General features: G+C 37.9%; 1 protein-coding gene across 3 annotated transcripts in view; it reads left to right on the top strand.

The window, feature by feature from the left end:
* LOC121369119 (succinate-semialdehyde dehydrogenase, mitochondrial-like) overlaps positions 1–8,878 on the top strand; it is a 49,707-nt gene extending 40,829 nt beyond the window's left edge. For all 3 annotated transcript variants that reach the window (XM_041493980.1, XM_041493981.1, XM_041493982.1), the window contains exon 12: positions 7,262–8,878. In XM_041493980.1, the coding sequence (XP_041349914.1) occupies positions 7,262–7,470 (209 nt within the window). In that variant the 3' untranslated portion in view covers positions 7,471–8,878. The remainder of the gene's footprint in view (positions 1–7,261) is intronic.
* The last annotated feature ends 7,334 nt before the right edge of the window (positions 8,879–16,212 follow it).

Below are 16,212 nucleotides of genomic sequence, written 5' to 3'. Positions count from 1 at the left end.
ATCGAGGAGAACCATGGGAAGGTATCCCGGGGGAACGTTGTCCGTTTGGACTTTGGTAAATATATTATTTCTGCTCTGTTGTATAACCTTGATGTGATTGATGTGACTTTAAATATTTTAATACTGTATTATACCAATATTATTTAGACGGTGCTGCCGGTCATCTGACGCAGTATTCTGTAGGCTCACCGTTCTGATATATATATATATAAAGCTTAGCCAGTCATCCTAGAGGACCTAGGTAAACTGTAGGTTATTGTCTTTATTGTGATAGGTACCAGTATTAATTCTGTATTACAAGGTTATTGAATGAGTAGTTAGGGTTAATTAAAAATTAACCAGTTAGGAATAGTGTTGTAATTCCTTTATTAATTAAGTTCCCCTGGAAGCGTTTCTCCATTATCACACGTGTGTGTGTTAGCGTTTCTCAATTATCACACGTGTGGGTGTTGTGTCACGGTGAAGTGATTAGCATATTGTGTAAACTAGACACCTAGAGATTAACTAATTAAGTGATCAGTTCTGGGTTGTTATTATTTGTTGTTATTAATTAACTACTGCGGCAGTACATTTGTCAGCGTAGGTTAATACAGATTCCAAAGTGTATTGTGTTTTTGTTGTGTTTTCTAGTGAACTAAACGTGCTATAATAATATATACTTATATAAGCTCGTATCTCTGATCATACCTAGAGACGAGCCACAGCGGGTATAACTGCCTGTTACAGAGAGATCTAATAGATATACAGTTAGGAGAGATATTTGGACAATCGTGTTTCATTCAGTTACGGGTATTACAGGATCCCCGTGACAGGAGTAGAAAATTGGGGCGCTCGTCCCGGATCTGAAACGGGACATGCATATTTAATAAAGTATTGTTTGTAAATGGGGGCTTTATAAATTATTTTTACAAATTACTAGAAGTAGCAACGTTGTTCACTAGAAAATTAATTAATAATAAGTGCGTCATATCTAAACATGGATAAGAATTTGCTGGATAGGCCTACGCTCAGTGTAGTGGAGATTAAGCGAGCACGTAAGGCCGAATTAGTTGAAATCGCGGGTGAGCGAGAAATTGATTTAACATCAGCTAAAACCTTAGGAGATATAAGGACAATTATTATCCAGGAAGTTTTTGGTGATAGTGTGAGATTGTTCCAGAGATAGAGATAAATGAGTTAAGTGTGGAACAACAATTAGCTTTTAAAAAGCTTGAGTACGAAAGAGAAGAACGTGCATTAGATAGAGAGAGAGAGAAGAGAGAGATAGAGATAGAGAAGAGAAAGAGAGAGAAAGAGAAGAACGTGCATTAGATAGAGAAGGGAGAGAGATAGAGAGAGGGATAGAGAGAAAGAAGATAGAGATAGAGAAGATAGAAATAGAGAAAGAGAAGAGAGGGATAGAGAGAGAGAAAGAGAAGAGAGGGATAGAGAATTCCAGTTAGAAAAATTAAAAGTGGAACATGAGTTAAAATTGAATACTGAAGAAGTTAGACGAGAAGCAGGAAATGGGTTTAACATGTCGGAGGCTTATAGATCAGTGCCTGTATTTGATGACCAGGAGGTAGATATGTTCTTCCAACTTTTTGAACGGGCCGCTAAGCAGCTAAATTGGCCGCAGTCTAAGTGGACATTGTTAGCCGTGTCTAAGTTTAAGGGGAAGGCTAGTGTAGCTTATAATTCAATGAGTGATGAGCGAGCAAGTCAGTACGACCTAGTTAAGGCGGCAGTGTTGAGGGCGTATGAATTACGACCTGAGGATTATCGTTTACGGTATAGCGAGTTGAGAAAAACGCAGGGTCAGTCTTATAGTGAGTTTGTGGCTAAGAAGGCAGGGATGTTTGATAAATGGGTGGTGTCTCATCAGGTAGAGTCATATACCGAGTTACGGGAGTTGTTGATCTTACAGGACATTAAAAATGGATTACCAGTTAGCTTACGTATTCATTTAGAGGATCGTGATGTCAAAAAGATAGAGGAGGCAGGCATAGTGTCAGATGATTACGTGTTAATACACAAAGCTCAGGCAGTACAGGGTAGCTCCTTACAACAGGGTGATAAGAAGAAATTTCAGCCAGGTTTTTCCCGGGAAGGTAACTATCGGGGAGAGTCATCTAGTTGGTCAGCTAGTCAGGCAAGGAATGCACCTGGTGGGCAAAGTAAGGATAAGCCTGCATTATCAGCCAATGCACGAACTTTTCGTCCACATTGCAGTTACTGTAAAAAGGATAACCATCTTGTCGGGGACTGTTTTAAAAGGAAACGCAATAATGCGCAAGTGGTCGGTTTAGTGAGGTCAGCTCCGTTAGCGAGAGAGTTAATGGTTAGTCCCATGGCAGAGAAGGTAAACCCGTATGTGTCCACTGGTATGGTTTGTGATGTGAAACAAGAATTGAGTCCTAAGGCAATATCAATCTATCGAGACACCGGCTGTAGTCAGTCGCTGATAACGCAAGAGTGTTTAGCTGGTATTGAGAGTTCAGATACAGGACGTAGTTTGGCTTTAACCTCAGTTACTGGAGAAAAAATGGTTGTCCGATTACATAAGGTTTTCTTGTGTTCGAAGTTTGTGACGGGACCAGTCGTCATGGGTGTTGTGAAAGACTTGCCTGATGAAAACATAGGAGTTTTGTTGGGTAATGATTTGACTAGTCAGTGTTGTCAGCCGAAATGTGACCAATTGTTAATTAAAGAGAGCCCTTTACCAATAGAAGAGAGTGAGGTGGATGAGATTAGATATCCTGCGTGTATAAAGACTAGGGCTATGGCCATTGGGGTAACACGAGACCCAGAGGATATTTGTGATTTGTCTGATACGTGTGTGAGCCATGAAATTGGAGTGGATGAGGTTATCAGTAAAATGGTAGATAAGTCAACTGAGGAATTAAATGTGGTGGAACCTGTTGATCTCCCGCAGAGGGGAATTGAACCAGTTGTGTTTGATAGAGGGGACTCACCTTGTAATAGACAAGAGTTAATCCTAGAGCAGGGGGCTGATCCAAAATTGTTGGCAGCTCGCACTACCTTGTTAACTGTGGACAAGGGAGTATTAATGAATAAGAGAGTTAGAGATAGAATGGATAGGAAGCAACTGAGCCATGCTCAGAGCAAAATAAAATCAGTTTTTCATAGGAAGACTAGGAGTCGGGAATTTAAACCAGGGGATAAGGTGCTGCTGTACCTTCCCATTAAACGGGGTCCATTGCAGAACAGGTATTTCGGGCCCTATGTTGTGCACAAATGGGTTAATGAGACAGGGTATGTGATAAACACTCCTGATAGGGTTAGGAAAAGTAGGTATTGTCACATCAATTTGCTAAAAGGTTATTTTGACAGACTGCCGATAGTTCCAGTACTACCTGTCCAAATTGAGAGTCACTCAATTTCCTGTGATGACGTCAAGACTGCAGAGATCAAATTAACCAACAGCCAGATTATAGCAGACTTGAACCCCCAGCGAGCAAAGTTGACTACGTTGAAACAAGACAATGTTTCCATTTGTCAGAACCTTCCAACGGTTACCAATACCTTAAGCCAGGATGTGCCCTTGGAACCCAACGCTACACCGATTCGACAGCATGCCTATCGGAGAAAACCTGGAAAACGTGCGACACTGAAAAAGAAGGAAAAGAAGTTCCAGTGGTCCGATGAATGCGAGAAGTCATTCAACCGTCTCAAGCAGATGCGCTACTCGTCTCCCGTGATGGCAGCACCATACTACCCAATGCCGTTCAAGCTAGCTGTGGATGCCAGTGACGTGGGTGCTGGAGCTGTGCTGTTCCAAGAAGACGAAGACGGACTGGACCATCCTAATGAAAGCCTCCAACCAGAGAGTTTTGAGATGGAGTCTTCTTCTGCAGGAATACCCAATTACCATTGAACATATAAAGGGCACATCCAATGTAATCGCTGATGCCCTGTCCCGAAGTTGAACGTTATGATAATGTGTTGACATTCTTGATTTCTGTTTTGTTTTTATATATATTTATTTTGTATACCAGGGACTCAGAGACTCAGTGTGATTACTGGTAGTCATCTTATTATTACACGTGTTATAAATGCCCGGATGCGTCGGTTAACGCACATTTTGTTTTAATGTAGTATATTTCCCTATTCCTAGAGTAGAGGAAATATCCTTTTTGAGGTGGGGGTGTGTGACGGTACATGCTCTTAATTTCTTTTCGCCTGTGGCGATATTAATTGTTTTAGAAGGCCGTGTGCAGTTCCAAATGCACTTAGCCCAGGTGGGCAACTTGTTACGTAATACCTTCGCGCGATCGGGCATTCCAATATGCACTTAGTCCAGCTGTGGAGGTCATGTGGCCAGTAGTTACGTAATACCTCTGCGAGTGCGGTTTTTATAACCGTGATTTGGCGAATGGCGACAGCCAGTCTGACGATCAGAGAAAAATATACCGACTCTGGGAGAGGTGGAAATATCAGATGATACGTGAGGTACCGCCTTGTACCCCCAGGCGATATTCGCTGTCTCTGAGAGTTTTGAATAAATAGCTAGGATTTTAGAGATATCGAGGAGAACCATGGGAAGGTATCCCGGGGGAACGTTGTCCGTTTGGACTTTGGTAAATATATTATTTCTGCTCTGTTGTATAACCTTGATGTGATTGATGTGACTTTAAATATTTTAATACTGTATTATACCAATATTATTTAGACGGTGCTGCCGGTCATCTGACGCAGTATTCTGTAGGCTCACCGTTCTGATATATATATATATAAAGCTTAGCCAGTCATCCTAGAGGACCTAGGTAAACTGTAGGTTATTGTCTTTATTGTGATAGGTACCAGTATTAATTCTGTATTACAAGGTTATTGAATGAGTAGTTAGGGTTAATTAAAAATTAACCAGTTAGGAATAGTGTTGTAATTCCTTTATTAATTAAGTTCCCCTGGAAGCGTTTCTCCATTATCACACGTGTGTGTGTTAGCGTTTCTCAATTATCACACGTGTGGGTGTTGTGTCACGGTGAAGTGATTAGCATATTGTGTAAACTAGACACCTAGAGATTAACTAATTAAGTGATCAGTTCTGGGTTGTTATTATTTGTTGTTATTAATTAACTACTGCGGCAGTACATTTGTCAGCGTAGGTTAATACAGATTCCAAAGTGTATTGTGTTTTTGTTGTGTTTTCTAGTGAACTAAACGTGCTATAATAATATATACTTATATAAGCTCGTATCTCTGATCATACCTAGAGACGAGCCACAGCGGGTATAACTGCCTGTTACAGAGAGATCTAATAGATATACAGTTAGGAGAGATATTTGGACAATCGTGTTTCATTCAGTTACGGGTATTACAGGATCCCCGTGACAATACCCAAGGCACCCTCACTAATAACGTCAACTAGTCTGGGGTGCAGTGGATTGTGAGGTTGATAACCCACGATGGAGTTATTCCCCTTGAGAGCGTACATAATTGGTGAACAACCTCTTACTAATATGTGAAACACCTATCAGCTAGGGCCCACATTATATTAGTGCTACAATATCATAAAACCATCATAAGCTATGACATCATTATTTCGTAGCAAATCGTAACAAAGCTAAGATAGCTTAGAAAATATGGGCACAGAGTTCCAAATATTCTATACGTGTTATTGAATGTTTTACATTGTGATGTATTTACAACAAATCCTGTTTGATGACTAAAATTACATGTTAAATAGAGAATAACTAGTTAATGACGTCGGATATCTGTAAGAATTATAAGAATGGGAAATTCCGCGAGGCTCAACCGAGCAGAATTTATCATTCGGCCTGAACAGGATAAAGAACGTGTGGTTCTTTCTACGTCCGAAAAGGGTTACATTAAAGGCGCAGACCATAGTTTCAACCCGTAAAAATGGACACTAAGGTTGGTTAAGTTACAAATCTGTAACACATTTGGATAACGTTACAAGACAGTGAAACCAGCGTCTGTGACGTTGAAAAGTGTAAAATATCGTTAATAATAAACTAAAACTCTACTCCATAACTGCTATTTCTCAGACGCACGTGCGTTTTTAAAAATATGAAAAATGCATTTTGTGGTATTAGAAACACCAGGATGACCAGAAACACTTCGGTTATACGGAAATGGATTATCTAAGTAATACAATATAAGTAATGTTTGATTTCACTGATCATAAACGGCTCTAACAGTGAAAATTATGCCTTAGTGTTTAAAAACTAGTGTATGTCCCTTTAACTAGTTATTATCTTTATCTTGTCGACCATAAAAATTAAGTGGAAAAGCTATTATTTCTGTTATTTAAGCCACATTGTACAATGACCTAGAGGTCGAATGAGCGATTTTGTAGTGTAGCTATGTGAATATGACTTTGCTTTATCCGTCAACATATTCTGTCAATAGAAACGGTGGCTGCAGGATAAATGGCTGGAAACATCTTACATATTGCTGCAAACATAGGACAGTCTCTTTAAACAATTACCTTCAATCTCCAAACTACCGGCCTCGATGGAGTCGTGGTTAGGCCATCGGTCTACAGGCTGGTAGGTACTGGGTTCGGATCCCAGTCGAGGCATGGGATTTTTAATCCAGATACCGACTCCAAACCCTGAGTGAGTGCTCCGCAAGGCTCAATGGGTAGGTGTAAACCACTTCCACCGACCAGTGATCCATAACTGGTTCAACAAAGGCCATGGTTTATGCTATCCTGCCTGTGGGAAGCGCAAATAAAAGATCCCTTGCTGCTAATCGGAAGAGTAGCCTATGTAGTGGCGACAGCGGGTTTCCTCTCAAAATCTGTGTGGTCCTTAACCATATGTCTGACGCCATATAACCGTAAATAAAATGTGTTGAGTGCGTCGTTAAATAAAACATTTCTTTCTTTTTTCTTTCAATCTCCAATCTGCTATTAAAGGGACATTCCTGAGTTTGCTGCAATTTTTAAGATGTTATCGACTAACAGAGACTTTTTATCGATTGTAATTACATATCAAATGTATTTTTTCTGCATAAAATATTAGTGGCTGTATATTAAACGTGTTTCTGATCGTTGTAATAATTGTAGTAGGTTAAATTTCATTTTATTTCCTAAAATATTTTAGTTTGGGCTTCTTACAAATATTAAGACGACCAGAACCACGTTGAATATACAGACACTAATATTCTAAACAATAAAATATATTTAATATGTAAGTTTAATCGTAGAAATATTTTATTAGTCGGAAACATCTTACAATGCAGCAAAGTCAGGAATGTCCCTTTAATATTTGTTTATTAATATTTGTTTCAGCATATTTTTATTCACAAGACCTGACTCAGGTGTTTCGGGTGATGGAGAAACTCGAGGTCGGCATGTGTGGGGTTAACGAGGGAATCCTCTCCACCGTCCAGGCTCCGTGGGGCGGGGTCAAGGAATCCGGGATGGGACGCGAGGGAAGCAAGTACGGGATTGACGACTATACGGAGATAAAGTATGTCTGCATTGGAGGACTCCAGTGAAGATTTCATTTGTCGACGAACAAGAGGATGAATGAGGATATAGGGGTTGGGCTATAAAATGCACATCCACAGGCCTTTGATAATTAAGCAAAATCATATTTACGTGATCAACGCGCGAACGAAATTTAATTTGAAAATCTGGTTGTGAACAGAACACGTTTGATTATATGCAGATATCTTATTGGTTTTTGAAGCAGTACCTTACAACCAGTAACTAGTTTTAAGAAGTTATGATTAATTTGTTGATGATCAAGATGAGCTTTAAGTTTGATAGATCAGGTTGTGAACTTAAAGGTATATAGTACTCTTAATTATATATATATATATATTGTATGACAGGGCTTAAAAACGAAATATGTCCTGTTAACACAAAATATGGTCTGCTGGAAATAATACAGCACTAACATACTTCTGTCACGATTGATTGCTCATGTACGTGTATATTGTTTGTACTAATAAGCAAATGATTACGGTAATAAATAATTGAATTCAATTGAGTGGTGGGTTTGGGACAGTGTGTGGAAAGTTAAGATATCTGAGAGGTATTTTAGAGCATTTAAAAAATTAAAATTTAACAGAATCACGAACTCAGACTCAGCTAAATAGAAGATGAGATGATCGTACATGCATCAGTCTCTTGAAAATGACCTGCAAATTTTTGGTAATTTTAGCAGGTTATTTCTTTCTTCTTTTTCATCTGCTAGGTATAAAAAATATACTGTTTTTCACTTTTTGCAGGCCGCTATTTCGAGCCCTGTATGAGACATCTTGCTTAAACCTACTTAGTGGTTTCATACTTAGCTTAAACCTACTTAGTAGTTTTATACTTAGCTTAAACCTACTTAGTAGTTTCATACTTACGTAGCTTAAACCTAGTTAGTAGTTTCATACTTAGCTTAAACCTGCTTAGTAGTTTCATACTTACGTACCTTAAATTTACTTAGTAGTTTCATACTTAAATGTTGATTTTCTTACATCCATTTTGTTCTTAGTTGTCCAAATAAAACCAAGACAATTTTTTTATGTATAAGGTTATATGTTATTAGTCTCATATTGATCCAGTCAAAGATAACCATAGGTTTCGTCTGCGTTCTGTCAATCTGTCTGTGTGTCCCACATATAGTTTTCTGGATGTTTTGTTCTTTCAAAACAATTTGTGTATAGTCTTATCTTGTTGCGGATTAAGTTTGACTTTCGTGTGGATTTTGTCACTTTTGATTTTCATGGGAATTTATTCAAGGGCCTTAATTTGTCAAAAAATTGAATTTATTTGCCTTGGACAAAAGATATGAAAATTTGTTGGACCTAACCGGCCTCGGTGGTGTCGTGGTTAAGCCATCGAACATAAGGCTGGTAGGTAGAAGGTTCCCAGCCCGGTAGCGAGTTTTAACGACTCAATGGGTAGGTGTAAGACCACTGCACCATCTTCTTTCTCACAATTCACTAACAACTAACCCACTGTCCTGGACAGACAGCCCACCTGAGGTGTGTGCCCAGGACAGCGTTCATTAACCTTAATTGGATATAAGCACGAAAATAAGTTGAAATCATTTGTTGGGCCCAGTAGGAGACATGTATTGCTTTTACAGTATTCCAGATGTATTCAGAATTCGTAATTTTTAGGAGAAATAACATAAATCATAAACTTCATCCATGTTTGTGCCAAGTCTTCCACATTGCTCATTAACATGTTACACTACAAACCAAATTAGGAGTCTCCCCATCAGTTGCCCATTGAGCTATTTTTCGTTCCAGCCAGTGCTGGTATATCAAAGGCCGTGGTATGTGCTGTCATATATATGGGATGGTGAATATAAAAGATTCTTTGCTACTAATGGGAAAATGTAGCGGGTTTCCTCCCTAAGACTATATGTCAAAATTACCTAATGTTTGACATCCAATACCCGATGAGTAATAAATCAATGTGCTCTAGTGGAGTCGTTAAACATACACATGAAATCTGATATGCTTTATTCAACTAACCAAATTAACTTAATTTTCATTACCTATCACCGTCCCTGATTTTTTAATTTTCGAAAAAGTAAGGTAAAATATTATACTGGTCCTTAACTTGTTATGACTAGTATGCAATTGATAGTTGTTGTTTTTTAATATACCGAACTTCATTAAAAACACATCAGTCAGATTTGTAGTTGTGAAAAGGATATGAGTAGAAACCGTAATACATTTAACTGATGATACCAATAAACAAATAGTTGACTATGTTCACATATGCATTAAACGGACACAACGATTTGACTTAGAAAACTTTTATCTCGCAGGGCGGAATCATTTATTTATTTATTTATTGTTACCTTTTACTATTATATTGTTATTACTTAACCAGTTGGGCTGTCTGGGAAGATAAAATGTTAATAATTAATAAAGTTAAAGGCATATTGTCACAGACCACTGACCTATTTAATGGTCTAACAAAGTATTACCTGAACAAAACTAATTTGATTTGTCCCTAAATGTACTTTATTCAACCATCTTCATAACCACCATACTCCATTTATTAATGATATTTTGTAAAAATAATTGAATTATGGCAATGGTCCATAATTCAAAAACTAAAATTGCCGAGAGGGTTGACATGGATTTCACTCTATCATGGTTCAGTTAAGGTGATGCAATAGCTAGATTTGGTTTCCAACAATTCATGTAATTTGTATTTATTATCCATTTTTAGAGAAATATGGTCTTTAAACCATCGATTACTTCTATTTCTTTTCTTTTCCTTTTCTGTCCTTTCAGTTTATTCAATCGTTTATCATAAACGTTTACTTTGATTGATTGATTGATGGAGTGATTGAGTGATTGGTTGATTGGTTGATTGGTTGATTGGTTGATTGGTTGATTGATTGATTGATTGATTGATTTGTTGATTGATTGTAAATTACAGTCGCTATTATTGTACAATTTAATGTTTGTAATTAGGAGAGGGCCTCTAAGTTGGATAACTTGTACCCAGTGCTTTTATATATATATATATATATATATTATCTGCAATAAAATACGTTTTCAATCAAACTGATGTATTCTGGTAGGCCATAAATAACCCAAAGCTTACATACAACGGTTAGGGTTGTGTGTTTTATAGCAATCCCACACATGCAATAGCAGTAACAACTGAAAACTGGATGAAGCATTTTCTGTGCAGTTGAGTATATACATCTGTGAAATACTACCAGGTCTATAACTGACAGTTATTATCAAATGTATTTGTTAATTGTTAATTTGTTAATACTTTATTAATTGTATTATGAAAAGGTAACTAGCATTTGTGCAATTATTTAATGCTATAAATATGTACGCTTTAGAATATCTACCTTATACTATTTTGTTTAATAGGTTATATTTCTGTACAATAATGACAAAAGTGTGTCAAATTTAATAGCAATAAAGATTTTTTAAATTTGCAAGTATTGTTTTGTCATCAGTGAAAGTGCACTGTTTTATCGATCACTAGTAACAATTCTGCCAACCTTGTCTGTTCCAGCATATTTTCTTCACAATGGTACTAAACATTACATTTAATATATATGTTACAGTCAATCTGTGAAATCAGTCATTACGCGTAATGCCTAAAAAAATCAGTCACTTCGCGAAGTTCCTGTGACCACTAGGCAATACGCGAAATGACTGAAAATCCCAGGCATTACACGAAATGACTGAAAATCATGACCAGACATTACACAGAATGACTAAAGTGATTCACGTCTTATTACTGACACTTGTATACAGGCTTTTGGTCTTAAAAGTTGATAAAATCACATTTTAAGAACAAACCAGGAAATGACTGAAAATAATACCACACCACACAAGTCTTAATGTAACACTTTATTCAAACTCAAATCAAATCATTTCAGAAGTTGTAGTAAAATAGATGAAGATGAAGTTGAATATTAACCAAGTAGTCAGTGTCAAATTATGAAAGTAACATATTGGTATAGAAAGATCACTTGTTTTTGCACACAAGGCTACCATGACAACGGCTAGAACACTGAATTTTGTTTTTGAAACATTTGCATCGATTGGACATCGAAAAATGTCAGTTTTTTAGGGAATTCTGGTTTATAGAGGGTCTGGTTTTCAGAAGATTCACTGTACATTGAAACCTGTTTAAACCAGACCCTGAACAAACCGGCCACGTTTCATGGTCCTGAATTTTCTAAATCCTAAAATGTGACCATGTAAACACCGGATTCAGTCTAAACCAGATAAATATGATCCCGTTTAAATAGGTATCACTGTAGTACCAACTTTAAGCTCCTAACTGGCCTTGGTGGTGTCGTGGTTAAGCCATCAGACAAAAGGCTGGTTGACACAGTGTTCGCAGCCCAGTACCGGCTCCCACCCAGAACGAGTTTTAACAACTCGGTGGGTAGGTGTAAGACCACTACACTCTCTTCTCTCTCACTAACCACTAACAACTAACCCACTGTCCTGGTCAGACAGCCCAGATAGGTGTGTGCCCAGGACAGCGTACTTGAACCTTAATTGGATATAAGCACGAAGATAAGTTGAAATGAACTGAAATAAGCTCCCAGTGGTGATATTTCAGGGATGGTTTACAACAATGAACTTTAAAAACACAATAACTCATTGAAGTTTTCTGTTTGGTACAAGTGTCAGTAATAAGACGTGAATCACTTTAGTCATTCTGTGTAATGTCTGGTCATGATTTTCAGTCATTTCGTGTAATGCCTGGGATTTTCAGTCATTTCGCGTACTGCCTGGTGGTCACAGGAACTTCGCGAAGTGACTGATTTTTTTAGGCATTACGCGTAATGACTGATTTCACAGATTGACTGTAACATATATACAATTTCATGATGTTATTTATATAGATACATGTATATATATATATATATATATATATATATATAGAGAGAGAGAGAGAGAGAGAGAGAGAGAGAGAGAGAGAGAGAGAGAGAGACAGAGAGAGACAGAGAGAGAGAGAGGATTCGTCACGAGTATTTTTTTAATATGGAAAATATCAACCGAGTCTATGTTAATCGGTATTTGTCGAGGCTCTGCCGAGACAAATACCGATTAACTAGACGAGGTTGATATTTTACATATTACAAAACACGAGTAGCGAATTCTGTTTATCCTATAACACTTCTAAAATAATATTCTAATTATTTTTTTAGTAAATCACAGTACTAAAGTCGCCGCCATCGATAATATGACGTCATCAGGATTAGCATAGATTAGTTTGACGTCACGCGTTTTAAACAAATCTTTGAAAACGTTACGCTCAGGTACACGGGTCTTGTTGGCGTGTAAGCAAATGACCCATCCACAGCAACACATTACCTAGAGACTTTGTAAATTTGCATACCATTATTAACCGGGTTAATAAAGTAAATTATCACATGGGTTTATGACATGGATATTATGGGTAAGTTATAGGATATATATATATATATATATATATATATATATATATATATATATATATATATATATATATATATATATATATATATATAGTTTTTTTCTTCTTGAAAAAAAAGAAGAAAAAAGGCATTAAATAGTTGTTATAGGTTTAAAAGTTAATGACCGGCCTCTGTGGCGCAGTGGTTAAGCGATCGGACTACAGGCTGGTAGGTGCAGGGTTCGCTGCCTGGTATCCAAAGCGAGTTCTTACGGGCTCATTGGGTATGTGTAAGGCCACTACACCCTCTTCTCTCTCACTAACCATTAACCAACTAACAACTAATCCACTGTCCTGCACAGACAGCCCACATAGCTGAGGTGTGTTCCCAGGACAGCGTGCTTGAACCTTAATTGGATATATGCACGAAAATAAGTTGAAATGAAATGAAAAGTTAATGTTTGTATACAGTTCATTGGTTTCCTTTTGGCGCATACGGATTATTGCCACACATGTTATTATTGTGATCTATGGGATTTGATTTGGTGGTATACACCTTATACCTGTTTTTTGTATTTCAATCCGTGTGTGTGTGTGTGTGTGTGTGTGTGTGTGTGTGTGTGTGTGTGTGTGTGTGTGGAATCACGGCCTAACGCTTGCTACAATACGCCGTTTTCAAGGTTTTTTTCATTGATCATACGGCCTGCTATTTCATCCACAAATTTGTTATTACCATTAGAGCACATTGATGTATTAATCATCGGCTATATGGTCATTTTTATATACACAGAGAGGAAACCCGCTACATTTTTCCATTAATAGTAAGGGAGCTTTTACATGCACCATCCAACAGACAGGACAGCACATGCCACGACATTTGATATACCAGTCCCCAAATGTATTGGAACGGTGATTAGGCCTACATCATTAATCCAGGTGTATTGAATGTCGTATTTGCTGTGTGTCTAATTAATAACCTTGCATTACCATTGCGTCCTTAAAGGAACATTCCTGAGTTTGCTGCAATTTTTAAGATGTCATCGACTAATGGTGACTTTTTAACGATTGTAATTACATCAAATCAAATATATGTTTCTACATAAAATATTAGTGGCTGTATATTAAACGTGTTTCTGGTCGCTCTAATATTTGTACTAGGTTAAATTCCATTTTATTTCCTAAAATATGTTGTTTTTTTGTACGTACGAAATTATTTGAAGACAAAATCCAATTTGGGCTTCTTACATATATTAAGACGACCAGAAACACATTGAATACACAGACACTGATATTGTAAACAAGAAAATATATTTAATATGTAAGTTTAATGGTAGAAATATTGTATTAGTCAGAAACATCTTACAATGCAGCACACTCAGGAATGTCCCTTTAACCGAAGTAATTACAAGGGCGGATCCAAGAATTTGTAAAGGGTAGGGGTGGATTCCTAAAGACTGAAAAGGGCAAATTTTAGTTTGCAAACGGAAAATGAGCTGAATTCCCTTTGGCGATATTGGGGAAGGCGGTGTCTGGAACATGCTTTCCGGGAAATCTTGAGATACGATGCTCATAAATGCATTTTCAGGACAGTCTAGTGCTGTAATACAGCCTGTATATTGTGGATGATGAATTTCAAAAAACAGGAAAGAAAGATTGAACGAAAGTCGTTGAAACGGCCACTTTATATGGACGATGGGTCATGGAAACCATGTGACTCCCTCTGGATCCACCAATTTCAGTTCATTTCAACTTATTTTCGTGCTTATATCCGATTAAGGTTCAAACACGCTGTTTTGGGCACGCACACCTCTCACCTGTCCAGGACAGTGGGTTAGTTGTTAATTGTTAGTGAGAGAGAATAGTGGCCTTACACTTACCCACTGAATCGTTAAAACTCGCTCTGGGTTCCGGGGAGCCGGTACCGGGTTGTGAACCCTGTACCTACCAGCCGTATGTCCGATGGTTTAACCATGACCACACCAAGGCCGGTTTTTCCTGTCCTGGGCGGACAAGCCGGCAGAGGCCGGCACCTGTGGTCAGGACAGGCGTGTGCTACAACAGCTTGTTCTGAATGTGCACGTTAAACACTCCGACTTGACCTGTGGCCGGTGTATCCAACAATACATTACATGCACATGAACACTCAGCTACCATATATATAATCGTCAAGAAGAAAAAAAGTATTTTTTTGTTAATTACGGTTATATGGTTAAATACCACACAGATAGCCTAATGAAAGAGGAAACCTGCTACCGCTACACCATGGGCTACTATGTTCGCTTAGCAATGTGCTCTAGTGGTGTCGTTAAACAAAACTAACTTTAGGGCAATTTCACGGGAAAGGTTTCAAACTGATAGTTATGCCTAAACAGTCCATATTACCTAGACAAATAAAGTTTAGTGTTGTTTACTGTTTGTAAGAGTTAATAGCGTGTTAGCTAGCGCTAAAGATATAGGCCTACTTGGGTCAAATATGATCCCTGTGTGTTGAAATGATGCATACTTGGACCATCAGTACATACTGACAGTTTAAGAAATGAAAAACGAGTAATTTAAAATTAATTTAAAACAACAAAAACAAAAACAAAAAAAATAAAAACATGATTATTCTTGCTAACTGGGAGTAGACATTTTATTTCTTTTTCGTTGCGTCAGGTACTCTAGCTAGGACGGGAAGTGACGTCAGCTCCTGTAAACTACTTCTGAATGCATCGTGTAAACAAACGCAGTGATTTAAGGCAGGGCGCTTTGCTTTGATCGGCCTGACTTGTAAAACAACATAAATGCCTTGGTAATATAATAGCCTATTTAACTGAACATATTTCAAAGTGCATTAACAGAATAAAATGGGATTACAGTACTTTTCCCTCTGCAAAAATTCAAAGAAAGAAATGCACAGCCTACTAATAGGCCTAGCAGTACGTTCGAGCAAAGACAACCACTCATGATAATCTAGAACTACGTAATTGGTCACTTGTGTGATTTTCGATGGGACAGTCTACTTAATCAAATAGTATTACAAAATTATTTACAGTAATAAACGCTGTCGGTTGATAATGTCAGGGGCGGGACGTAGCCTAGTGGTAAAGCGCTCGCCTGATGCGCGGTCGCTCTAGGATCGATCCCCTTCGGTGGACCTACTGGGCTATTTCTCGTTCCAGCCAGTGCACTACAACTGGTATATCAACGGCCGTAGTATGTGTTAAGCTCTATCCTAACCGGCCGCGAGCGACGCCAGTGATGCGAGCGATTATTTTAGAAATCATTGATTTCCATTGCCGCATCCTAACTGTACGCGCACGACGCGACAAATGTATGTGTTGCGTCGCACGCGTGCCGTTAGTATACGGCAATTG

Source organism: Gigantopelta aegis, chromosome 3, assembly GCF_016097555.1.
Source record: "Gigantopelta aegis isolate Gae_Host chromosome 3, Gae_host_genome, whole genome shotgun sequence".
Lineage (NCBI taxonomy): Eukaryota > Metazoa > Mollusca > Gastropoda > Neomphalida > Peltospiridae > Gigantopelta > Gigantopelta aegis.
The sequence above is the reverse complement of the archived record's forward strand: the minus strand, read 5'-3'. Positions and strand labels throughout refer to the sequence as shown.